Below are 26,088 nucleotides of genomic sequence, written 5' to 3' on the forward strand. Positions count from 1 at the left end.
TAAAAAAGAAAAAAAAAAAAAACAATACCAAAAACTAATCAGGGTTCAAGTAATGCCCAAAAGAAATACCTTTTGAAACACACACACACACACACAGGAAGATAGATCATATTTGTAATCCATCTGCTACTTCCTGATCCATGAGTGGAGAACCATAGGTGTTTTGTTTGGTCAGCCTGAGTCCACCCACTCTCTCTTTCTCTCTCTCTTCAGTCTCTTTTTGGTCACCACGACTGGACCGACAAACATGTTGTAGTTACAGCTGAGACGGTAAACACAAAACACTGACGACACGCGGCCTCTCTTGTTATAGGAGGGGCTTCACTGTGATTGAACCGAAAACAAAAGACGGCGGTACCAAATCTCAAACGCTTGGTATCAAAAATAGTTGGTCTCTGATCAGTCGGGACACTACGGCTGTGGGGGGGGTCGGGGGGTGGGGGAGGCGTGTCGGGGCGGGGCGGGACAAATAATGCACGCACAAGAGGACGTTTTTCGTCCCGTCAATGACAAACTATGGCTTCAGTTTATCTACACACAGACACACACACACACACACACAGAGTCATGTACAATCCTGTAATCAAAACATAACGGTGTATTCTTTTTTTTTTTTTTGAAGACGGTCAGTTGTAGTCTACAAACGGAAATACTGTAAACAACTGTGCGCGCACGCGAGCTGAGAGGCTCCTATTGCTATGGTAACCAAGAATGGTTTCAGTTGTAATTTGGCCAATCAATCAGACTAAGTGCTTACAACCCACCATCCACCTCCCTGCTGACACTACAGTAAATCTCAGCAGGCACATACTCTCTCTCTCTCTCACACACACACACACACACACACACGCGCACAATCACACAAACCGTGGAGCCAGCCAAGTGCTTCGACATTATCTCGCTGCCTGTACAATGCCTGCATCAGTCAAGTTCATTAAGACAAATTCATTAACAGCCAGTATTAACAGTACTTGGATCGAGTGAATTAATGAGATAGAAAAAGGCATACAGTCTAGTGTGAGACGAGTGATCTCCACAGATTAGTCACGAAGAGTCATTCACGATTAAGAAGTGAACACATACGGGGTTAAGGATTAGTACGTCAAAGGGCTGTCCTGATACCAGTTATGCATTTCTTATACACACTTGGAGTAACACTCAAACCTGGAAACTGCTGTGACCTTGATATGATGATGCAGTTTTGTCAGTATGCACCAAAATGTATTAAAAGAAAAAATAAATCACCCACACAGAAACATGAATCTCTAAACAAACGCACAAAAACCTGTTCTATTGCCTCTTACAGTATGTCTGTGGTCTATGAACGAACAAAGAAAAAAAAAAAAAAAGCACCTCTGGAGTACAGAACAGCCTTGGAACCGAGTATAAGTGTTTAACTACAGACAGGCAACAATACACACCGGCACACAGGCACAATACAGGAGGCTTTGGCACACCCATGCTAGTCTTACTACTCAGCATTTTCCAACACAGAAGAAGAGCAGGTTACAGGACAGGACAGACCCATAGCTGCCTTAGATAACCTCCCCTCAAGAGGGGAAGTACAGGTTGTCTGACAGACACAACGATCAGCCGTCACATTCAATCAGCACCGAGCTGTCTGTCTTTTTTTGTTTTTTATTTGAGTCCCAGCCTCTCATCCTATCAGCAGCTCCAGACTGTCCTCGTAGTTGGGCTCTTGCGGGGGGCTCGGGGACAGGTACGCCGTGGTCACGGGAGTCCCGGTCGCCGTGGCGACGTTGAGGAGGGTGTTGGCGCGGATGCTGGTGGTCGCCGGGTTGCGGAGCGCCGCCGCCGCCGTGATGCTCGTGAGGTTGATGCCGAGCGTGAGCCGCGTCTGCTCTAAGGCCTTCTCTGGCACGGCGAAGGCCTCCAGCTTCTTCTCGCCGTTGGCCATGTAGGAGTTCTGGCAGCCTCGACAGATGCAGTCCAAGCACGCCTGAGACAGAAAAGGGACAAGAACATGACATTTTTTTTGCACCAATGTTGCCTCGTAAGTGTAAAAATAGTTCTGATTTCAAGAAAGTTGCTGAAAGCGGTGTTTAAAAACCAACTATCAGTGGGGATTTACATTTTAAATTAGTTAACACATTGATTTTAAGTCTCCAAATCACACAAATCACAGCTTTGTTAATAGATTCTGATTTGCTGGCATCGCAAACCCTCCTCAGATACTACAAGAGGTTCATTTTAAATCAGCAGAGCACAAATAAAAACAATGAGCCTAGACATTTTAACAAAAAAATAAAAAAAAGATCAGTCTCACCTTGCGGTTTGAGTAACATGGACAGCGCTGCCCTCTGCAGGTTAACACAGATGGATTCTGGGTAGCCCTGCCACATTTACAACCCTTCTTCTCCACGGGCTTCTTATACGGAGTCCTGACAGGCATCGGGGGCACCAGGCAGCCCGACATCAACCGCTGGTCTTTGCTTCGGTCCTTGTTCTTGGATCCCCCACCGCTGCGGGCCTTGGCGTGGGGCTTCTTGGGGCTTGGGTCCACATGCTTCCTGGCGCCTTTATTGTGGTTCTGCGTCGGGCGGCTGGGCTTCGGAGGTGCCCCGTTCGGAAGGGACGAGTATGTGTGGGCCGGTACCGGCAGGGAAGGTGTAAGCGGCTGTGTGTGCAGTGTGTGGGCGGGGTTCGGAGGGTGCGAATTTGAGGAGGAGCCCTGCAGGATGGAGGCGATGGGGAGAGGATTCACCTTCTCCCTGTCGCTCTCCGAACGAGATCGTTTACGATTAAGGCGGACAGGTGGGGGCTTGGACGTTGGAGGAGGATCTAAGGAGGATGTGTGTATGTGAGCACCGTGGCCTGCCGCCGAGTTAGTCCTGCCCGTTTGAATCTGTGTGTAGTTATGAGCTGCATCCAGCTGTATGTACATTTGAGTGTGTGCTCTGTCCGTGGATATGTGTGTGTGAGTGTGCGTCCTTTCTGGCTGTGTATGGAGAGCGTCCCGACCAGGCTGAAGGGGATCCAATGTCTGTAACACCTCCTCCACGCTGAGGAGCAACACCTCTCCCTCCTCCAGCTCCCTGCTACTAGAATCCCTGTCCCTGAGTGAGCACACAGTGCCTGGTGTTGGGGCTAAAGGTCCAGTGGTCAAACTCAGTTCCAAACCACTACAAGCAGTACTGGATACAGACAGGCCTGCCTGTGGCTGCTCTTCTACCAGCTCACACACTTCCAGCTCAGGAGAAGAAGGATCTAGGTCCTCCAGCAGTTCTCCATTGCATTCCCGGGGTCCATTGGAACACGGAGGATCAGACGAGGAGCTCTGGGGCACAGCCGAGAGCTCTGCAGGAGCAGGCGGTGCTTCCGTTGGGGTAAGAGATTCAGGAGCCGAAGGTTTCACGTCTCCCTGTGCAAAGCTTGGTTCCTCCGTCTCCTCTTTGTGTGACATCAGCACCTCCTCTAACAAGGCCATAACTTCTGGGGACCCTCCTACGTGGTTGCTGATTGACTGCAGCAACGGTGAATGAGTCACATAGAGACAGAGCTTCCTGTAGCACTGCACCAGCAAAGAGAGCTGCTTGTTCTCCTGGAAGCAGGAATAGTCCTTGCATCGGCTGCACGATGGTCTGATCTGCATCTTCTGGCCTTTGCAGCCCGAGCACACGTAATGCTGACACTCTGGGTGTGTTGGGGAAATGGGATCCTCAAGCAGTTTACCTGAGACGAAAGCAAGACTTGTTTATCAAGTTTGCACAAATGCACAGCAGCCATGGCACGTGTTCAGTTGCACACTGCAGTCAAAAGTTCATCAAAACAATTGGAATAGAACTTCAGCTAACGTTTATTTTATAATGCATCAATCTGGTGATTATATTCTTGAAAAAGCATTTTCAGATATAGATTAAAAACCCAGAAAGGAAAAATATTTTGCTTGTAAAGTTTAAATATCGGCATTTCATGAAATTATTTTCTGGAAATGCAATTCAGATTCAGAAAATATTTCAATAAAAACCCCCAAAACAATCATAACAAAAGCACCATCAGATAATCCGCAGAGAAATGTTGACATATGTCATTCTGTTAAAACTGTCTGCGCCTCTTAATGCAAGCTGTGCCCGTTCTGATAGTCCACTAGCTGAGCTCGGCGAGTAAATAAAGCATGAATAGGAAACACATGGCTCTGCAGCAGGCACAACAACAGAGGAGTCATCTGTCTTGTCGAGAGGACAGATGACTGGGCCTCAGCCTCGGTTGCTACGGAGACCACGGTGGTGAGCGCGACAAATTGTGTCAACTGCTGCACGCCCACGGAGAGTCAATATGAATAGTGTGATTATAAAACCTCCCTTCGTTTTAAGCGAAAAATCATCCGACTAACGAAACCAAAGATACTCTAACAGTGAAACCGTGATGTGCATTGTTATTGTGCAATAATGTTTTTAAGGATGCTGCTTACCACAAACAAGGCATGCGAGGGACTGTCGGAAGAAGGGCAGTAGCGTGTACATATCCGCGAAGGTATGAGGCTGTCGTGGGTCGCACTGCAGCACGGCCCGGCTGGCGGACACGTACAGAGCAGTTGCATTAACGGGGTTCATAGCGGTGCACTCCGCAGCCTCTGGGAAACACAATCCGGGTGAAAATCCTGCTGCGCTCGCGGCGATGGGAGTTAAAAAAAACAGCCAGGTCTCGGGAAGATGGAGGAAATACAAAACTGCCCCGGCGGTGCAACAATCACTCACTCCCAGTGTGACAATGCAGAAATTAATTATGAATTAATAATACCCACAATAAGAGACAAGCGAACGTGGTGAAGCGGTTATCCATTAACGCGCACAACGTTAGCTAGCTCGGCAGGTGGCTAGCTAGCGTTAGCATTGCCGGTTTGTAGTCGTTGCCTTTCGCCAAGGAGCTCTTTCGGATCACAATCCGAGTTTCTCTTAAGTCGGGCTGATTAGACCCTATTTTGTAATAACGCACATCCCCAACGCAGCCTAAAGGCTAACGTTCAACCAAGTGATCAGGCGACCCATGATCAAAAGGTTAGCATTATGTAGCTAACGTTAGCTTACTACATCAGCCAAACGTTTTACACAAGAGATGGCCGATTACAGCCATAGAGCCCATTTACTGCCCAGCGTTGTCTCCCCGTCGACGTCAAATTGGACGATGAGTCGCTGATGAGACCAGAACTTAGTTCGGCAAGGAACTAGCAAACAAACCCCAGGCGCGCACTTGATGTAAACAAAGCTAACCAGCTAGCGTTAGCATGGCTAGCCAAACTAGCTAGCGAAGATTCAACCGTATCACTTAACCCCCCTAGGGCCGCCTTATACCTCACACACAGGAGCGAAATGCAAGCTGCTAATTGAAATAATACGATTTTGGTACGTTTTGCTATAATACTTGGCGTGTGGTGACCGAAACATAGCTAACTTGCCGTTTTACAAATGCATCAATCACTCGATTTTCCACTTTTCCTCGCATCAGCCCCTCTCGACAGGCATGATCATCACGCGAGACTTCCCTTAGTTACCCTGGTTACCGTAGTGTAGGCAAGGTTCACATTCTGTTGTGTCCCGTTATGTCCACAGTGCCTTTCCTCGTGTCCTCACTCATTTAATTTATTTACTGCAATTAATGAAACAATAACGTACTACTTAGAAGTTGCAATTCTATTTTTTTCCCCAAGAAATTGTATCCCCACTCTGAAATAAAAAAAGGATTATGCTATCTTATCATTTCTGCTTCAATTTGTGCTATGTAGCCTAAATATATATATATATAATTGTTAATCAGCACTGACTCATAGACGCCCATAATTGTGCAAATGTCCTGGCGACTGGTGATAATGATAATTAGACTTTACATAATTTCCGTTATATCACTTGGATGACGCCATACGTGAACAGAAAAACAACAACAACAAAAATGAAAACACAAAACCCAAGCTGACCCAGAAAACTTGACATATCTCTTGATAGTAATAATAGTAATTAAAAACACGTGAACAGGATACAGTTAAATAGCCCAACCAACAGATATCCACCATAAATAATGAAACGGTGTTTTATTTGATTTGAACTATTTCCTTCTTCATGAAGTCAGATATTTAAAACACATCTCGAAGTAGGTGAATCTTGAACTTAAAGACTTAAAGTTCTGAAAAACAGCTGCTCTAACCAAATAACTGAGACACATTTAAGAATTTTGTTTGCTGAACTAGCAAATAAACAACGAGAAGTGTTTGTTTTAGTGGCATGTGGTTAAGACGGTAAATCCTGTGCACCACATGAATTCTTGGAAAACTGAATTGTATAATTACATTGCATAATTTCACTGGTTTAAAGTTATTGTAGTTAATGTGCTCACCTCAGCTGTTTTAAAGCAGCGTTACAGCTTTCAAACTGTCAGGACGGTGCACCTGACAAACTAAACTCAGGGCTAAAACGTCCCCACAGCTTGACATTCAGATTAAAAGGAACTCGCAGGGAAAACCTGAGGTCCCGCCCACCAGCCGTTGCAAGGAATTCCTTCTTTCTGATTGGCTGCCAGATCTCGCCCCTCACCCGCTATTGGTTCAAACGTCCGCCTCTCAAGCCGGGGACCGCTGTCATCCGAGAAACACGCGAAGCAATGATGGCGGCCTTCAGTGTGGCTCGAAGTAGCTGCGGACTGATCAACGGCTTGAGGGTCTCTTTCAGGAGTTTGGCTCGAGTGAAATATGGAGCAGCAGCCGCCGCGTCGGTGCCGCAGACGAACCTGCAGCGGGACTGCCGCTGGTACTCGGTCAGCCACCTCTCCGTTAAGGAGAGGATTGACAAGAAACGGAAAGCGGCGCTAGTCGGGGGAGGTCAGAAGAGAATAGATGCACAACATAAAAGGGTAAAGTCGGCTAACACCGAGTCGAGTTGGCACTTTTTATATTAACACCCATTTCCTTTTTTTTTTTTAGTATTTAATGCTCCAAATGTTCTTGAAGTTGAAGTGTTTGTGGAGTGAAATTTCCAGCTCAAGGGCTCGAACTCAATGCACTCCATGTTTGCAGATTTTTTTTCCCCCCCATCTCAAACATTCAAATGACCTCCAAACTCAACTTTTTAGCCTTGCAAGGGTTAACTGCTTCTTTCACCAATGTCCTATCATGGTAAACACCAATCCCTCTGATCTTGAGTGCCCTTGAGCAAGTAACTAGTACACTATCAACTCCAGGTACAAGTATTATGTATGGCACACGAGAAGGTTCAGTTTGAAAATGATGCGTTCAGTGTCAGAACCCAAAATACGACAAACACGATTTTCTGACATAAAATCATATAACTAAATATTAAACCATGCTGCACCAATGTGTTGCAGTTGTGTTAAAGCATGGAAGCTTAGTGCCCTAAAATAAACATTTGTTGGCACTGATACTCCCCTCACCTGCCCTAAAACCACAGAAGAAGAGTCACTAATAGAGGACGAGCCATGCCTCAAACAGTGGAAAACCATGCTGGGAAAATTGTGACTGTTAGTTTCATCCAGCTGTTTTTATCCAGGTGGATGGAAACCAATCTGATATTTAGATAAAATTATTCCTATCAGCTGAAATAATTACAATCTGTTGATTTATATAATAATTGTGACAGGTGTTCCAAGATGTACACCACTGAAACATAACATTTTAAAGGACTGTATAGTTAACAAATTTGAATTGTGCCATGATATGTATTGTGATTCTTAAACACCCCTTGTGTGGGGTTATTTTAGACAAATGTGTAGTTACTTTTTTTTTTGGTGTTGCAGGGTAAACTAACAGCCAGGGAGCGAGTGGAACTTCTGCTGGACCCTGAATCCTTCGTGGAGTCCGACATGTTCGTGGAACACCGCTGCTCCGACTTCGGCATGGAGCAGGACAGCAACAAGGTAGCAGCTCGTACTGTGGTTCAGACACTGAAAATGAGAAATGGTAATAAATTTTAAAACATTTTTTTATCTTTTCTTGTTTTCTCCCAGTTCCCAGGTGACAGCGTGGTGACAGGCCGAGGCAGGATAAACGGCAGGCTGGTTTATGTATTCAGTCAGGTACAGTGCATTATTATTATTATTATTATGATGCACATAATCCAACAATGTTTGCAACACATAACACCTGGATTCAACTTTCGCACTCTGCCCTTTCTGCTCGTCTCAGGACTTCACCGTGTTCGGCGGGAGTTTGTCTGGAGCTCACGCACAGAAGATCTGTAAGGTAAACCAGCAGTTCAACACTAGCATCTAACATGTGTTTACCATTTTGTAGGGCTTCTTTTCAGCCACAAAAATCTTCTTCACTTTCAGATCATGGACCAGGCCATGACAGTTGGGGCTCCCGTCATCGGGCTGAACGACTCTGGTGGAGCTCGGATCCAGGAAGGAGTGGAGTCTCTGGCTGGATACGCAGACATTTTCCTGGTGTGTTTATTCTGTTAAGAGCCTTTGACCTAACTTAACCCCAAATGGCATATTCAATTTGGATATTCAGCTTTAGGCCTTCTTGAAATGAAAACCGGTTTTCCTTTCCCAGAGGAATGTGTTGGCTTCAGGAGTCGTGCCTCAGATCTCCCTCATCATGGGTCCCTGTGCAGGAGGGGCCGTGTACTCCCCAGCCCTGACAGATTTCACCTTCATGGTTAAGGTAATTGCATGCACAGATACTGAACCGGATTATAAGGAACAACTGCAGGAGACGACAAAAAGCCAGCCAACCGCTGTTTTTTTGTGTGTACAGGACACTTCATACCTGTTCATCACAGGCCCCGATGTTGTGAAGTCCGTCACCAACGAAGACGTGACTCAAGAGGAGCTTGGTGGGGCGAAAACCCACACCACCGTGTCTGGTCAGTGTTCATTTAAAAGCTTTAATTTCACAGTTTCATCCCAGAGGCCGTAAATCTGCTCTGTTTATGGAAGCATCATACAGGATTACCATCTTATTTGCTTGGTCTCAGGTGTTGCTCACCGTGCATTTGAGAATGACGTGGAGGCCCTGCTCCACCTGCGGGAGTTCTTCAACTTCCTGCCGCTTAGCAATCAAGATCCCGCCCCCATCAGGGAGTGTCACGACCCCAGGTGACCAGTCACGTTTTCCTTAAAAGAAACCCAATTATCCGTTTAACAAAACAACCAACTCCTCCTCTCGTTTCTGTTTTCAGGGATCGTCTGGTACATTCACTGGACACCATCGTCCCGTTTGAGACCACTAAGGCCTACGACATGCTGGACATTATCCAGGCAGTACGTGCACAAACCTTCACAATATAATAAGCACAACATCTCAATTAATTTCTGCAAGTAGTTAAATGTTTCCTTTCTGCACAGATCGTGGATGAGAGGGACTTCTTTGAGATCATGCCCAACTACGCCAAAAACATTGTGGTGGGATTTGCCCGCATGAATGGACGCACCGTGGGCATCGTGGGCAACCAGCCTAAAGTGGCTTCTGGTAAGTCATCGGCGAAAAGGAAGACGAGGAAGCCGGAAGAGGGTGAAGCGCATTAGTAACGGCTTGCTTGGATCCTAGTTCATCTGTTCCGTCTCGTTCATCAGGTTGTCTGGACATCAACTCCTCCGTGAAGGGAGCCCGCTTCGTTCGCTTCTGCGATGCTTTCAACATTCCCATCATCACCTTTGTGGATGTGCCGGGTTTCCTGCCAGGTATTCCTGGAAAATGTCATGTACACAGGCTACGCTTGCATGCATGGAGCAGTCCGCCCGCTGTCTCTAGTTGTTTTAGTGAGCTAAGATTCTCGCTGACGTAAATAAGTCATCAGGATGTTTTGCTCGGTAGCTGGAACCATCTGCCTGCAGAAAATGTGGTGAAATATTTTGCATTTACTTGAAAGGACATATATATAGGCAGTAATTGTCTGCACACGCTCTTATCCATTATACGTGCTGTGATTGCTCTCAATAGGTACAGCTCAGGAGTACGGTGGCATCATCAGACACGGAGCCAAACTGCTGTACGCCTTTGCGGAGGCCACTGTCCCGAAAATTACCGTCATCACCAGAAAGGTGCGTGAACAAAAAAAGCCTATGAAGTGATGCCATCTTTGGACAAAATTTACACTCTAAAGTTTATGGTTTTCATTGGCTCAGCACTCTGCTAATGTTCCTGTGTGATTGTCGCGTATAAAAATAGACTAATCTTTCTCTGGTTCCTGATTAGTGGTTTTGAAGCTCAGTACTGGCGCCTCTAGCCGTCACCATCTTGACGAGACTCCGCCTAGCTGGGGGCGGGTGATGCATTGAGAGACGTCTAGCATCCTTAATTAGGCTCTTAGCTTAATTTGTTTTAGCCTCTGGTGTTGCTGTTTGATAAGATGCTATTTACAGCAAGCTCCTAATCAGAAAAGTGGAGTTAAATAAAAACTGATCTAATGTGCAGAGTTGGACAAAGATCTAAATGTGTTTGCAAGCGGAAATTGGAAGCTAATCCATGCTAAGTAGTTAGCAGTGAAAAACAAGCCGACGTTGTGAAGCACCAAACTAACTCGCTACGTATCAGAGCTGTGTTGCAACAACCAATCACATCTGCTGTGCAACTTGCACTAAATGCTGAGTAAGCGTTTCAACACAGTCCTTTTGCATTCATCCACTTTTTGAAACTGCTTTCCAACAATACACAACACACTGGCCCTGACCTTGTTTGTTTGTATCTCAGGCTTATGGGGGAGCATATGACGTGATGAGCTCCAAACACTTGAGAGGAGACGTGAACTACGCCTGGCCCACAGCTGAGGTTGCCGTCATGGGTGCCAAGGTATAAACACGCTCGGACTCTCTGTTTGTCTCTTCTGTTTATTTGCTGTGATTTAAGTGTGTGCATGGTTTTCTTTTTTTGTGTTTTTCAGGGTGCTGTTCAGATCATCTTCAGAGGGAAAGAAAACCAGGCCGAAGCAGAGGCCGAATACGTGGAGAAGTTCGCCAACCCCTTCCCAGCCGCCGTCAGAGGTAAATCAGCCGACCTCTCGCCTCGTTTTTTTGTCCGCGTTGAAACTTTCACACGACTCACGCGCCTCTGTCGGCTCGTTTCAGGCTTCGTGGACGACATAATCGAGCCGGCGACCACTCGCAAGAAGATCTGCAACGATCTGGACGTGCTGGCCAGCAAGAAGCAGGTCAACCCCTGGAAGAAGCACGCCAACATTCCTCTGTGAAGCGACACGCAGGGCAGTTTCAGCATTAACACTAACAAAAGGCACTCGCTGCCGGATTTCACTTGCATCGGATCTACTTTCAAATGAACTGCAGTGGTAACTCGACGTTTGGAGCCCACCGAGCACATAGTTAGTTAGTCGTCGGGATATTTCCGTTTCTCCTTGCTGCTCGCCACTCCACTGAAAACAGCAAGGCAAGATCACTCCCTGATTTCTTCCCCTCCTTCCTCCTCACTGTTTATCAGACCGGACGTGAATCTTTACATCTTACCACCTGTGTTAAATAATTAAACGATTGTCACATCAGCAGTGGCCATATTGGTAAAAACTGTTGAATTACGTAACATGCAACTGAAAAACATACTGTAGTCTGTTGTGACTTGTACAGAGTATCCAAATCTGTCAGTGTATTTAGTTTTTTTTTTTTTTACAGTGCAGTGCTTTCAAACGCAGGTTGAGAAACCTGGAACTGTGCCTTTTCGCTCTTCTCTGACACTTGTAAAATAAATCATGGTACCGTTTGTTTTATTTGTGGAAAAGTAGTTTGTGGTCCAATAGTGGTATGAAAAGACTTGAATATAAAAATGATGAAATCTCCAGAGATTTAAGAATAAAACGAGATGGTTCGGAGGAAGTGGATGGCTCTTTTGTCCAGTCTGTGAATATTTGGAAGGGAGGGGGGGGAGAATTGTAAACATGTGACCATGTAGAGACGGAAATGTACGACGGAGTATTAGGGGCCACATTGAGGGAAAAAAAAAAAATCACAAACTTCGAGAATAAAGTTGTAATTTATGAGAATAAATAAATAAATAATATTCTAACCTGTTGTTTTAGAGGAAGACAGGTGGTAAAATGAGGGCCGTGGAGGATTTTGTGGAGAAAATGCATCTTTTCCGGAGAAAGAACCAGACGGACTTGGAGGAAGTCGCTGCTTTTGTGGAGGGGGAAATGGCTGGAACTGGTCAACTGCAGGGTTATCGGTGGATGCATCAGCGGGCCATTCAGAGGGGTTTCGTGGTGTCTCAAGAAACAATCCGACTGATAATTAAGATTCTGGATCCACAGGGAGTCGAGCTCCAGCGAGCACGACGTCTCCGACGCCGGCAATACACCTGCAGAGGCCCCAACGCCTTATGGCATATGGATTCCGTTTTACTTAGACTTTTTTCTCATAAAATTATAACTTTATTCTCGTAAATTACGACTTTATTCTCAAAGTTTGTGATTTTTTTTTTTTCTCAATGTGGCCCTAATACTCCGTCGTAGAAATGACATAAGATAAAAAACATAATGTAGTTTGTTTGGAGGCGTGGAGACAAAATCCCAGGTGTCCAACTATCCCGAGGTTGAAAATAAAGTCACAAACTTCTCCATAAATTGATTACAGATTTTATTTTATTAAAAAGAATTTAGTTCACAGAAAAAAAACAAAAAAAAAAAAACAGGCTTTTAGAGTATTTTAGGGCAACTGATGTCAACTGCACTGCAGAAAAGATCCAATTGTCTCTTGATATTTACAGGACTGCCAAACCAGCCGATGAGTAGAGGATGTAAATAATTGATTAACCAACAGAAGGGGAAGGGGAAGGGGAGGGGGGGAGTGAATATATGCATGGCTGATCACATTCAAAACACATTCAAACAAATCTGTCACGGCGTCGTAAAAGATCCGCCGCCGCGCTGGATATGAACGATGAGAACGAACCTCGGATCGGGTAAAACCGTCTGCAGGTGCACAAAAAAATAAAATATATAACTCGTCTTCACCTGTGATGAGAACAGGTCATCTGGTGTAATACTGAACAGTAAAAACGATTAAAATCAGACCGTACAGCGCCTAAAAGCTGGTATCCTTGGTAACCGTTGGATATGAGTTACGTGTGTGTGCGTGTGTGTGTGCGTGTGTGTGTGTGTGTGTTGAGGGGTGGGGTGGGGGGGTATACTGTAGGTATGTAGGCCACGATTTGGCAACAAACAAGATACGTATTCAAGAAAAAAGCTGTACAAACATCAGACAAAAACAAAAAACACACTTGATTTAAAACTTTAGTACTAAAGCTACAGAATTGAAAATATGTTTATTGTCTTTTTTTTTTTTAAACTTTTTTTTCTTTTTTCACTTTTACTTCAAAAAGCCAGGTGTGTGCAGAAGTTTTTTTTTTTTTCCAAGATTTGAGAAGGTCTGTCAAACACTCGCTTTGCTTTGACGCCACACATACACTCACTCACTCTCACACATACACTCGCACACACACACGTAAGACGTCTCTTCCTCCGGGTCGGTCTACAGCTGTTAACCTCTGCGTGCATGTGCCACTATTCAACAATCATCATCATCATCATCATCATCACCATCAACACTTTACACGCACGTCACACACCAGCATCACCACATACACGGACTCAGAGATGGCGAACAGTGAGAGAGAGAGAGAGAGAGAGAGAGAAGAGAGGGGTCAGTGGGTGGCAATAAGAGCAAAGATATAGAACATTTAGTACTGAGATCCTCTCTACGTTGGACCGGATGGATCGAAGTGCAACACCAAAAGAAGGGGAGGGTTGAGGGGGGGCGACTGTACAGAGTTGTTACGCTGCTGACCAGGAGCCGAAGCAAACAATCTGTGTAACGAGGAACGGTTTAAAAACTGCGAGGACACGTCGGCCGGCTGCAGGATTACGTAGCGCCATCAGAGCTACCCGCTAACGAGACCTAAACCAACAAGCTGAAGAGGAAGAATACGAGCGGGACGGGGGCTCTCGGATCGTTTCGGAACAGACCGCCGGATCCTCCCTCCGACACGCCCGAAAGAACAGATCCTTGCTTTAAGGTGAGATCCATCCATCCACCACGCTTCCATCACGTCTCAGAGAAAAGAGAAAAGTACTTCGACAATGTTTTTTTTTTTCCTTCTTCTTCTTAAGAGTTTGATTGGCAGGCGATATGGGTTAGACGTCCCAAAAAACTCTCCCCCTCCCCTCCCCTAACCTCCGTCTTCTGTTTTTACTCCTGATTCGGATCCTGATCTCAGGATCTTTCCGTCTTTCCACATCAGAACATGGGCATGCTGAATCCCTGGAATGATGGAGCAGAGGCAAAGTCAGGAAATGCTCAAGCAAATCAACCTCGTCTGCAGCTCTACAGTGAACAGTGTGTTTATTTAAAACGCCAACGTCATGTCTCGGTCAAAAAATGTTTCATTTGCAAGCAGAATTGCCTCAAACTCTTTTTGAGAAACATTTTCTGCTGCACCTTATTTCTTTTATTGAATTTGGGCTAACGTAATGCTGCATTTTAATCATAACATTATGACCACCTGCTTAATATTTTGTAGGTTCTCCTTTTTTTCCCCCACCAAAATAGCCCAGACCCATTGAGGCATGGACCCAACTAGACCTGAGAAGGCGTGCTATGGTATCTGGTTTGTCCAGCACGTCCCACAACACTCAACTGGACTGAGATTGGGGGAGTTTGGAGGCCAAGTCAGCGCCTTGTTACTTAAACCATTTTTAGCTTTGCGGCTGGGATCTTGGACTGCTTTTCGTGGGTACTGACCACCACAGACCGGGAACGGCATACGAGGGCTGCAGTATTGCAGCTGCTCTGACCTCGTGTTCGAGCCATCACAATTTGACCCTCGTCAAAGATGCTCAAATCTTTCCACTTGTCCTTTTTCCCTGCTTCTAACACATCAACTTTGAGGAAAAATGTTCACTTGTTGCTTGATATATCCCACCCAGAACCAGAATAACGAGATAATCAGTGTTCTTAGTGGTCATAATGTTATGGCTGATCGATGCAAATACACCATTCTGCTCTACCTTTTGTCTATGATTTTATTTTCATGTTTTGTTCTCTCCGCTACGTAAAGATCTTTTGAGTCATCGATGTGTTTTAACGGTGCATCTTTTACACTTCGACTGCAGACGTTTACTCACCGACTCGTCCTCGATCATCGCTGCAGAGTCAAAGAAGTCCGGTCTTAATTCTGCTCTTTCGCGTCTGTTCCTTGACGGTGGCTGGGAAGGTGAAGTTTAAAAAAAAAATAAGTGTCAGACCCCAACTGTAACTGCTCTGAGTCTCAACTCCAAGGTTAAGTGACGTTACTCACCAGGTCGATCACCATGGTGTCCTCAAACTCCTCGTTCATGTCCTCCAGCTGACCCCGCGACGACATCATCACATCCTCAAAGATCGGCTCTGCGTCGTCCTCCATCAGCCCGCGCCTGAAGGAGAATGATTATCATACCTCCTTAATAAATATAATAGGGTTAAACAAAGATTTTCACAAAAATATGCAGCTCTGATCAAGAATTCGCCACATACACAGTCTGCCGGACGCCCTGATTGCTGCGTGACTTGATGTAGTTCATGCCCGTTCGGTCCTTCCTGTTCACTTCATCCATCTTCTGCTGGCCGAGCCACGACATCTGCATCTGAGGACTGGAGGACGGGAAAATTAATTACCAAATGGCAGATCAGTCTAATACTCGGGCTTCTAATCCTAAAAGGTTTATGGAGAGCGTGGGACTGAACTCACTTGTGTACGTAGTCGTTCTCTGACCCGGGTTCTGAGTCTGGGTCGGGCATGTGTTCCGCCGGTCTGTTCTCTCTGAGGACTGTAGAGGTGAGCTGAGGAGTCTGAAGCGCCCCCGGTGTCTGTAGGGTGTCATTACGCATCAACCACGAGCCTTCCACACTACTTTCCTCTGAAAAATGAACACACAGAGAAAGTTTAGTTCAGCAAAACTATGACAGGTATCTATGAACATGTCTTTTCTGATGTTGGCTACGTCAAAGTATCTAGTCACCTTCGATGCGTTTCTTGTGAATCGGCGGCCGTCCCTTCTTGCTGCGGACCGAGCCGGTCTTGCTGCTGGAGCCCGACGTTACAGACATGTGGTCTTCGTCCCCTCCCGTCAGCAGGCTGTTCCTGTAGGAGATCAGCGGCAGCCACACGTCCTCCCGACGCTCCGACATCGACTCCGACATGAACTTCTCCAGGTACGAGTGGCTGAGGAGGCATTTCATACCATTTAGTTACACAGAGAAGAGATAAAGTTTGAGCTTTATAAGAAGAAAATAAAATGCAAAAGAGTACTTACACTGTCTTTTTGTCTTGGCGGATTAGTTTGGAGGAGAATTCACTCAGGACCTCCAGGAAGGCCAAGTTGATGGGAGGTAAATCTGGTCCTCTGGGATTCTGGTACTTAAATGCAAACTCTATTCCATCCCTGAGACGAAAAACACACAGTGAAAAAACAAGAAAAGACAGCAAAAACAAAGGAGAACGACACAAAGTGAGTGAAAGAGACCTCACATGATGAAAATCTACTTTCTAAGTAGCAGAGTTAGATCTACGAGATGCTGCATTATTAGTTTTTCTTATATATTTATCTTTTGTTTGCTTTATATGTCCTCAGAACTGCAGCAGCTAAGGAAATTCCAGCTAAGTCTGCAGTGGTGATGGTAGGATGTCTTACTTGTGCAGCGTGGCGACAGCCTCCCTGGTCTTGATCTGGTCCAGGCCGAAGGTGAGGGCGAAGCGGCGGGCCAGCTCCTTGATCCCGCTCACGTGGGACGATGTTCGGTCCAGGTTGGGACCCTGATCCTGCAGCAGCTCGTTGAACAGCTGCAACGCACACGGTAGCACGGTATTCAAAGAAGTGTATGTAGCACTGGTACTTATAGTAGTCGTATGCACCTCAATCATAACAGACTGGCCTGATCAGGAACAAGGAATTTTAAATGGGTTTATCCAAAAAGCATTTTAAAAAAGGCAACTGGTTTATCTACAAGTACAAAATTCTCTACAAGTCCAGGTATACCATGACCTGGATGACTGAGAACCTTCACACAGACACTTTAAATTGGTTTGAGAGTGGTGGTGGTGTAAGCCTGCTAATAATCTGTTCAATAGGAAAATTAAACTGTGGACTCTTGATCTAATAGTTTCTCTCTGGGTGCAATAAATACAGTCTTCCTGCAAATGTTTGCCCCACACGGGGTAAGCATCAGTTGCCATGACAACTTATCAGGTGGGACAGAAACATGGATGTAGCACAACAATGAGTTATTCAAAAATTCGAAAAGATGAAGAAAACATCCGTCCATCTTGGTCAACTATTTGCACAGATTCAACACACATGTCTTTTATCGGCCATGTAAACGGTTAACGCATGTAAATGTAGCCTGTGTCTCACCTGCTGCAGACTGAGGATGAGTGTCTTGGCGCAGAGAATCTTGTCCGTCTGTCTGGTTTTACTGAGGGTCTCCTTGATGATGTCGCCGTAATCGTTGTAATACTGAGGGAGAGAAAGGAAACAGTTAAAAGCAAGATTAGCGGATCTACTATCATTTACATTTTGTCATTAAAACAAGAATTTTTATGAATGAAAATGTTTCTTTAAAGGATCCAAATCTCTCTGAACCTCAGTTTCTCACTTATACAGTATCTGTTCAATTCTATACACATCCCTCTGAATTTGACATAATCACAATATTATCCTAGAATAAGAAAAGATATTGAAATTGCTGCAAAGTCACAGCTTTCCACACACTCCTCTTCTCTTGGCTTCATATCACCTTGTCCTCTAACGCCAGTGATGTCAAGCACGTTGAAAGAAAACTCACCTTCATATAGTGTTTGAAGATGTCGGCAGCAGCGGGCATGTCTACGATGTCGTAGATGATGAGTTTGCAGAAAGCGGCGAGCAGGTTTCTCCTCTTGTGGAGAGCCTCGATCTTGTTGGCCTCGTCCTCCTCGTCTCCCTCTGCAGAGACAAAGACAGAAATAAAAGGAACAACAAACAAACTTTAGATCTTATTAATCTCAACCTACTCTAATTCTTTCTCTGACGTAAAACTGGACACTTGAGTTCTTCTTTTTATATATAATGCTCCTTCTCTCTCACCCATGCTCTGGCTCTCATCGTCCTGGTCGATGAAGACGTGGTCCAGGACGAAGTTTAGCAGCTCGTTTTGCAGAGTGCTGTCCGGGTTGAACACCAGCGGCTGGAGGCCCTCCCTACCGCCGGAGGTCAGCTGGTGGCTGAAGATCATCAGCAGGTCGCAGAGGAGCATGAAGGCCTGAACGAGAGGCGCAAACACAGAGTTCAAGTTTTACACATTTAAAACACACACACCGTGGTGATAGAAATACTGACTCTCTGTTACCTGTTCTTTCACTGGCGTGTTGACGTTGGACAGGCACTGCTGGCACACGGCCAGGAAAGACTTGACCACCCTCCTGAGAGCCACCAGGTCGTCCTGCAGACACACAACACGGATGATGTCGCAAATAATGAGCACTTTGGGAGAAATCAATATTAAACAGAGACGTATCTCTCTCTTGCTAACAGCACCAATGAAGGAACTCATTACAGCAGAGCAATCAATACACAATTTCAATACACATATAAGTACTCGAATATTAGTGGTTACATGCTATTAAATGTGGTGTGGTGGTTAGCAAATTAAAGACTATACTTTAAGCCTTTATTCATTATAAAATATTCCCCAGCAGTAGATTTGTGGAAACGTATCTCGCACCTTTTTGATTCAGTTCATCACAAACCTCGGGATCTGAGGCATTTATGTGGAGTTTAAGCATTAAATGAGATTGATTTGATGTCAGTCCCCGTCTGATACCGAGATGGATTTCTACACCTAAGCCGTCTCACTCTGCAAGAAATACAGATAAGCTCCGTCCTCCTGGGCCACCGATGCTCAGATGTGGCAGACTTAACTCTGAGCCCTCGGACTAAAGATAAACCTGGGATCTAAGTGTGGCAAAGATTTGTTAAGTGAGACGAGTCAAGCACCTTGCTGGGAGCCCCCTCCGTGATCTTGACCAGCTGCCAGAGGATGGAGTAGTGGGAGCACTGCAGGGCCTGGACGGCTATCTGCTCCGGCATGGAGCCCTGCTCGATGCCTGCCTTCAGCAGCCGATAGCAGTTCCCGAACAAATCCCACCGCGTTAAGTCGTGAGCGCTGAGAGAGGAAACAAGAGGAAAAGACACCAGAAAGTATTACATTCGTTCAGTGGGAGCTGGTTTCATCCCTAAACAGATATAAAGATAAGAAAGAGAGAGGAGAAGGGAGCACATCTTACTTGTGGAAAGCTGTGAGTCGCTTGAGTGTCGATAACACATTGTAGATATCGTCATCGTCTGCCTCCTCAGCCTGCAACACAACAGACACTTGTAAGTAAACTAAACAACTGAATGCCATTCACATTAACGTACAGGCTAAGACGTGGGTCCCTGATCCAAAACAACCCCTGGACACACAAGTGTGCATATTTCTAAGAGTCTATACTGGATCTCACCCACCAGTCTGTTTTCAGTAATCCCTCCCAACCCTCTCTTGCCACTCTGCCCGTCGTACCTCTTGCAGCAGCTCCTCGACGGAGTGCGTGAATCGATCGGTCATCTCGTCGATGAGCTGCGACCGGGCGATGTCCACGCGGTTCATGATGGTGTACTCCTCCGAGCAGAGGATGCTGTAGGTCTTGCTGCAGGCCTCGAGCACGTCTACCTCGATGTGCTTCTCCACCACCAGCCGGATCTGCTTCAGTAAGGCGTCCAAGTGCTTCTCCATGCGCCCGGCGCTGTACACGTCCAGGTCGAAGAACTGTGGGATCTGCAGCAGGTTGGCGACCTTCTCCGAGTCTGCCTGGTACTGGAGGGGAGGAGAATCGGATAAACAAGAAATGCACGGAAGGAAAAGTTAATAAAGAAGTACAGAAGGAGAGAAGACGAAGCAATTAATCAGAGCCTGATGTTTTGTTTCTGTTACTCGGCTGGTAAAATGGTCAATTACACTTTACGTATTCAGCCAACACACTTGCCCCGGAGAGGCAAGCATTCAATAGCACTTCTCCTGACTATATAAGTAACACGGCAATCAATTACTTCGACAGATAGATCAGTCTTCCAGCCAAGCTATTAATCACTGGACTCTCTATTGCCGGCTGCAGGCTGGAGTCGAGAAAACCTTTACCTTGGACAAGAGCATGGGAAGAGCCATGATGAAGTGCTCGGTCAGTTTGTTCTTGTCGTCTATCTGAGTCTTCCTCTCCTTTGCAGTCAGCACCTGAACAAATGAAGACAAGATGTAAGATGAAAAAACACGAATTGGAACATTCGGCCCTCTGAATATGACGAGGGAAGCTTTTCGTGCGCAGGGAAATTATTGCTCATTCGGTTTGCCCTTAAGACTTTTAAGTAGTTTGTGTCTTGCTAATGTAGACCAGTCTTTTCTTCATTCCAAGGTGGTGCATGGAGATAGTTGCACATAAAGAGAGACTGTCAGCCCGGTAATGAGAAAATATACACCGAACAGGCATAACATTATGACCACCCTCCTAACATTGTGTAGGTCTCCCTTGTGGCTTCAAATGGTTGTGACTCATCAGAGAATGGACATGGGCCTTCTGAGGGTGTCCTGTGGTGTCTGGCAACAGGATGTTGTTAGTGGGGGGGGGGGCCTTTGGGTGCTGTGGGTTGAGAGGGGCGGGGGGCTTCTGTGGATCATGCCACAGATACTTGATCAGTTTGGGATCGAGTGAATTTGGAGGCCAGGTCAACACCTTGTGCTGCTCTTCATGTTTTGTTTTTTGAGTTGTTCGTAAACCGTTTTTGTGTCTGTGTCTGTGTCAGGCTGCATCCTGCTGGGGATGGCTGCTGCCATCAGGGAGTCTCATTGCTATGGGGTGGGGGTGTCTGGTCTGGTCTGGTCTAGGTAGGTGCTACATGTCTAAGTAACATCCACACAAATGAATGCCACGTCCAAAACTTTCCCAGCAGAACATTGTATTGTCACAAGATGGTTATTTACTTCTCCTGTCAGTGGTCATAATGTTGTGGATGATTGGTGTATGATACAATAGAGAAGAAACAAATATAAGAAATGTATAACAAACCCAGGCTATAACACTTATCATACACCCAAGCCTTTTTATCCAAAAGTTCAGACAGCGTCGATCTTCTGTGAACCAATTTTTTCGACCGTTCGACCTTCTACTCGACCTGTAAACAACTCCGTGCAAAAGTTATGAGAGTGTTTACAGAGTGTGACTTGTGTATACTCGACCCACCCGTTTGCCGGTGCCTCTGCCAACAGGTGGGTGTGCTTCTGCTGCCTGTCGGATGGTGCACACCATCAGCTCTATCAGCGCGCTCTCCTGCCTGTCTGACAACACTGCGGGGACACAAAGACCGTCAGCAAAGGTCAGAAAGAGAGAGAGAGAGAGAGGGGAGAAGTGGGGGGGTTTAACAAGAGCCAGAGTTTCAGGGAACAAGATTTTATTTCGTCATCTCTTCTTGCGGGTTTTCAGATGCACTTGATGAGAAATAGCCTGAAGCCATTTCGCAGGCTTCCAGGGGGAATAAAGGGAATGTGTGAATGTGCGTGTCTTACACTCTTCTCCCTGGACGGGCTCCTCTAGAAGAAGTTCAGTCATACACTCCCAGTCTTTCAGCAGCTCCTGAGAGCTTTCCCACAGGGAGTCGACCAGGTAGGCTGCATGCTCGTGGAGCTACACACAGAGAGACATGAGGAGAGACTTGAAACTTGCAGGTTCTGTGGAAAACTTGCAGCCAAATGGAAGGATTTATCCCTCATAACGGAGCTTACAGCACTCATTTCAATGTCTTAAGTGAAAATGAAAGGCTGATTTAACACGCAGAAGAAGAAAAAGGACAAGTGGCAGTAAGTACGAGTATAATCATCCGACAATATTAGTATTTAGAGTCTCTCCAGCTGTGTAAGAGACAGTGTTTGTGTACGTAATGCTGCGTGTTTGTGTGTACGAGTGTCAAAGTTACCTCACTCTCCAGAAAGAAGAGCACCAGCATGCGGATGAGATTTCCGTTGGGACTGCTCCTCCCTCTGCGCTTGGCCAGAGCCTCTTCTGCCTGCGGGTCATGGCGACTGAACAATCTGGAAGCGAAAAGAAGAAGGAGGTTTGTAGAAGAGGGGAAACGCTGAGAGGCAAAAGAGGTTCCCACAAAAAAAAAAAAGAGAGAGACATTATTTCAGGTAAGATTGGGACTCACTTCCTGTGAAGAAACTCTCCAGCAGCGACAGCTACAGGCCGGTGAGCAGAGTAAACCAGGTGGTACACGTTCTCACAGTCTTCATTGGACAACGCGTCCTCGCTGCCCCTGCAGAAAACAATTGTAATGAGTTAAGACTCAGAACAAACAAGTACAAGTTAGTCTTAGCGGGTTGGCAGCAAGATAATGAAACTAACAGTAGATTTAATGGCTAGAAATAGCTGAAAATGCATAATAAAGTGTAATAAAGACTTAATTTTAAAGATATTTGAGAGTTAAGTGACTCTAAAGAGCAACCACAGGGTCAACAGAAAATCTGCATACTACCTCAAGCCACATTCAATGATTATTTTACAATTATTGACCAGTAACTTGAGATCTCTGTGATTAAGGGTGACTATGGGACATAGTTGAGGCCACGGCAACATGTGGACATGCAAAAAGTAGAAAAGCTACTCACTGCAGGATGAGCGTAACCAGCCTGATGGCCTCTACAGCCACGTCATACTCCTTATCCAGTGTCATTGAGACTATCCGGTCCTGTTTAACAAGGAAGCAAAGAACTGGAGTAAATATTAAGAAACCAGACAACTAAAAAAAAAAAAAAAATCCTACGGTTATCATAAAAGCACGTCCGGATGTTTTAATTGCTTTGTTTACCTTGAAGCGGTTCGTGAAAAGCTCTAGTTTGGGGAACAGTTCTCGGTTTGTGTACAGGTTCTGCAGAGCCTTCAGGCACTTTAGACGCACCTCTCCTTGCTGAAAGGAAAGAAGCAGGTCAAATTAAACAAATAATATGAGATCATGACGGGTTGAAAAGGAAATTGGACTCCTCGGGCCCAAAACAAATGCTTCAACAGGTGGCTTTGTGTTTGCGTCGCTCACCCTATCATGTAGTGTCCAACCGACGTATTTCAGGTAACTGTCGTTCAGAAACGCATCGCTGTACATCTTCATCCACACTCCGATCTCCTCGATACAGATGGCTCTGATCTCAGCGATTGCATCCCTAAAAAAAAAATGAAATGTCAAAGTTGATATTCTTACAACATTATCATCAGCTGTACTGTATCAATAAGGAAGGCAACAATCAGATGGTCTGTCTACCTGTAACGATGCACAAAGATGCCCTTGAAGATGGAGTTCATCATATTCTCGATCTCATCTTGGTTTTCCTGAAGCTGAACAAAGCGAAAACAAGAACTTACAGGCAAGACCGACACAGAAGCATTTTGATAAGTAGTAAACCGATATAATGTGTAATCACAGCTCCTGATTTGTGATTAAATAACACAAGAACACAAGCCAACCTCCTTCCTCTTCTGCAGCAGCAGCTCCAGCTTCTCGTTGGCTCGTTTGCCGGCGATCTTGTTCCTCTCGGCCTCGTACTGCCTCTGGGTGTTGTCCTGGTGGATGCTCAGGTTCAGCGCGACGTTTACGAGCGCCGTCATCAGCTTCATCGCTGTGCGGAGACGACAATGGACACACACGCGAGGCTCAGAAATAAATAATGCTTCAGGTGTTTCCTCGTGGGAAACACAACATTTGCTGTAGACCCTGCATACAATTTTGATTAAATTGAGGTCGAAAATTCATAAAATTCACAAATTATTTATTATAGCACACAAGCTTAAGCTCACTAAGCTTCTTTATGTCAGAAAAAGTTAATTATTTTAAGGTATAATTCCACTTATATACGTGTTGCAGATGTGTGCGTAGCTAACACAAGTGCTGTTTGCTCTTCAAACTTATTTCATGTTCTCGTTACCCGCTAACGTGGAGGTGTGTCTGAAGGCTCGCACTTGGGAGTCCGACAGCCCGGTGAGGAGGGAGATGACGGTGTCCATCATGTACTCGTCGTAGATGATGCTGTACTGACACTGGCGGATCAAGACGCTGATGAACTCGCAGAAGTTGTAGCGGAACTTTTTCCACATGGGGCCCGGCATGGTTAGAGGGTAGTCCCCACTGTCCTGTTGACGCGAGATGATTGTAAAAACTTAAACATAAGTACAGATGTTAGAGGTTTAAGTGATTCGCACCAACTTCAACATGTAAATAATAAAGGATGCCAGTTGGAAAATGGAGAAATAACAGTGTCAGATACATTTAAAGGCCTAATTCTTCCTGGACAAACATGCATCACTGCAACCATTTACTTTCTGAAGCAGACGGTTACCTCGTCAAACTCCTCGGTCATCTTCCGGATGATCTCTGCATTCTGCATGTTCCTGAACATCTCAATCCTCACGGTGCCTGGTTACAAGAGCAATCACGGCAGGTTTGTTATTGTAGCCTGGTCAAGATTTTAATAAAGAGCAGCTGTGTTAAAGTTTTTTTTTACCTTTGCAACCCGAGCACTGGATGAAAAAATTGATAAGGTCCAGCAGAGCCAGGTCTCTGTCCTGTTTATACGACTCGATCCACTCGTCCACCACGGACTGCGAACACAAACACGCTCAACTGTAAAACGTGTCCTGTATCACAACAGCATCCAACCTCGAACAACTCTGTTCACAGATTCTGACCTGCATGGCACTCTTGCCCATTTTGACCACTTCAAACAGAGTGACGGGGTCGCCGCCGTCTCCGTTATGCTGCGCCACGCCGTTGGCTTTCCCTCGCCCTCTGGCCACGCCCATCGACTTGTCCACCGGCGCCTTCCGTGGCTTCTTGTTGGTTGTCTACCCAGAGAGGTAAAACATCAGTCAGGCTCAAAGAACCAAACACTCGGAGAAATCAACAAACAGACATTTGCACAAAAATAAATAACTGCAGTTGCTTCCTTTCTGAGTCACACTCGTACCGGCGCTTGTTTTCCGGGCCTTCCTCTCTTCTTCTTGCCTTTCACCTCGGTCTCTTCCAGCTCACCCATGCTCATACTTAAGCCAACAGCGTCTGTCGCCCCAGACTCATTGGACGAGTCCCTAAAAGAGGGAAAAACACACATGCGTCACGAATATTCAGTGCTTTTTAACCACTCTTATATATTACAAGCTTTGAGATCAGATAAAATCACTTAAAAAACAACATTTTGATATAAGTTTCATATCAACTTATCAAGATTTTTAAAGACCAAACATAATGCAGCTCATTTGCCCATGTAGCCTAGAATTATGTCACATTTTTCTGCACTTAACTGTTTCATAATATGTAATTTTATATATTTAGGTAAATAAATAAGACCTGGACCTGGATACGAGTCATAAAACAGATGGATACATTTTTGGCCAATGCTGCGTCCTGAGCGTGTGACTCACTGTAGGACGGGGAGCTCCGAGGTGATCATCCTGGTCGGTGGGGGAGCTCGTGACCTGTGTGAACCGTTTTTTTGTGCGTGTCTTCAGGACTGAAGCGCGCTTTCGGGGGGTGGGGGGCGTGAGGGTGAAGGGTGCAAGTCGGCAAGTCTGAGGGGGGGGAAGAGGTCTGGAAGGGCAGGGAGGAGAGGCTCCAGGACGGGCTGCGCTCAACTTGCCGGCACTTAGCTCTCTTCAGCTCCTGGGAAAGAAAAAAAAGAAGAAGGTGGGAATTATAATACACGTTTACATATTAATGGCTCTGATGCTGGTAAATTTAAGCACATATGCAGAAGTCATTCATGAGAAACTGTCACTTTATTAAGGAGGTCAAGACTGATCGCCTCAAATCTGCTACGATTCGTTGCGTAAAACTGTGACAAACAGCTGCTCTACGTGGTTTCAACACTTGAAAGTTTATGTGACGCGTAAAATCTAAGTGTCGCAACTGTAAAGTGTCGCTGAATACAGACAAACACACTTCAATCTTTCATTGAGTAAAAAAAAAAAAAAGGCAGCAGAGGAGGTGGAAGTGGGGAGAGGAGGACACCAACTGGACAATTTGAGAACTACAA

General features: G+C 45.6%; 3 protein-coding genes across 3 annotated transcripts in view; 1 reads left to right on the plus strand and 2 right to left on the minus strand.

The window, feature by feature from the left end:
* Positions 1-1,640: 1,640 nt before the first annotated feature.
* msl2a (MSL complex subunit 2a) lies at positions 1,641-5,453 on the minus strand. The gene is made up of 3 exons (XM_084568726.1): positions 4,433-5,453; positions 2,288-3,693; positions 1,641-1,960 (listed from the first exon to the last, which is right to left on the minus strand). Exons 1-3 carry the CDS (start codon positions 4,572-4,574, stop codon positions 1,658-1,660), a joined length of 1,851 nt encoding a protein of 616 aa, XP_084424852.1. The 5' UTR covers positions 4,575-5,453; the 3' UTR covers positions 1,641-1,657.
* Positions 5,454-6,261: 808 nt separating this feature from the next.
* On the plus strand, positions 6,262-11,790 carry pccb (propionyl-CoA carboxylase subunit beta). The gene is made up of 15 exons (XM_084568553.1): positions 6,262-6,861; positions 7,762-7,881; positions 7,972-8,040; positions 8,150-8,206; positions 8,296-8,409; positions 8,522-8,632; positions 8,726-8,834; positions 8,946-9,066; positions 9,150-9,231; positions 9,316-9,439; positions 9,544-9,651; positions 9,911-10,011; positions 10,661-10,759; positions 10,851-10,950; positions 11,035-11,790. The coding sequence occupies exons 1-15, from the start codon at positions 6,613-6,615 to the stop codon at positions 11,154-11,156; spliced, it is 1,686 nt and encodes a 561-aa protein (XP_084424679.1). The 5' UTR covers positions 6,262-6,612; the 3' UTR covers positions 11,157-11,790.
* Positions 11,791-12,538: 748 nt separating this feature from the next.
* The window catches only part of stag1a (STAG1 cohesin complex component a), a 38,289-nt gene continuing 24,739 nt past the window's right edge, over positions 12,539-26,088 (minus strand). Inside the window, exons 2-32 of the mRNA XM_084569425.1 lie at positions 25,478-25,715; positions 25,024-25,144; positions 24,746-24,901; positions 24,562-24,658; positions 24,397-24,473; positions 23,986-24,190; positions 23,528-23,679; positions 23,325-23,398; positions 23,103-23,226; positions 22,878-22,976; positions 22,678-22,757; positions 22,218-22,325; positions 21,987-22,101; positions 21,580-21,697; positions 21,257-21,360; positions 20,161-20,253; positions 19,546-19,839; positions 19,271-19,341; positions 18,981-19,149; positions 18,334-18,426; positions 18,072-18,246; positions 17,791-17,930; positions 17,361-17,462; positions 16,641-16,789; positions 16,263-16,391; positions 15,969-16,171; positions 15,698-15,866; positions 15,484-15,600; positions 15,269-15,383; positions 15,096-15,176; positions 12,539-14,232 (exon numbers count right to left, since the gene is read on the minus strand). Coding sequence (XP_084425551.1) covers positions 14,209-14,232; positions 15,096-15,176; positions 15,269-15,383; positions 15,484-15,600; positions 15,698-15,866; positions 15,969-16,171; positions 16,263-16,391; positions 16,641-16,789; positions 17,361-17,462; positions 17,791-17,930; positions 18,072-18,246; positions 18,334-18,426; positions 18,981-19,149; positions 19,271-19,341; positions 19,546-19,839; positions 20,161-20,253; positions 21,257-21,360; positions 21,580-21,697; positions 21,987-22,101; positions 22,218-22,325; positions 22,678-22,757; positions 22,878-22,976; positions 23,103-23,226; positions 23,325-23,398; positions 23,528-23,679; positions 23,986-24,190; positions 24,397-24,473; positions 24,562-24,658; positions 24,746-24,901; positions 25,024-25,144; positions 25,478-25,506 — 3,783 coding nt within the window. The 5' untranslated portion in view covers positions 25,507-25,715 and the 3' untranslated portion in view covers positions 12,539-14,208. The remainder of the gene's footprint in view (positions 14,233-15,095; positions 15,177-15,268; positions 15,384-15,483; positions 15,601-15,697; positions 15,867-15,968; positions 16,172-16,262; positions 16,392-16,640; positions 16,790-17,360; positions 17,463-17,790; positions 17,931-18,071; positions 18,247-18,333; positions 18,427-18,980; positions 19,150-19,270; positions 19,342-19,545; positions 19,840-20,160; positions 20,254-21,256; positions 21,361-21,579; positions 21,698-21,986; positions 22,102-22,217; positions 22,326-22,677; positions 22,758-22,877; positions 22,977-23,102; positions 23,227-23,324; positions 23,399-23,527; positions 23,680-23,985; positions 24,191-24,396; positions 24,474-24,561; positions 24,659-24,745; positions 24,902-25,023; positions 25,145-25,477; positions 25,716-26,088) is intronic.

Source organism: Chelon labrosus, assembly GCF_963514085.1.
Source record: "Chelon labrosus genome assembly, chromosome: 20".
NCBI classification, from domain to species: domain Eukaryota; kingdom Metazoa; phylum Chordata; class Actinopteri; order Mugiliformes; family Mugilidae; genus Chelon; species Chelon labrosus.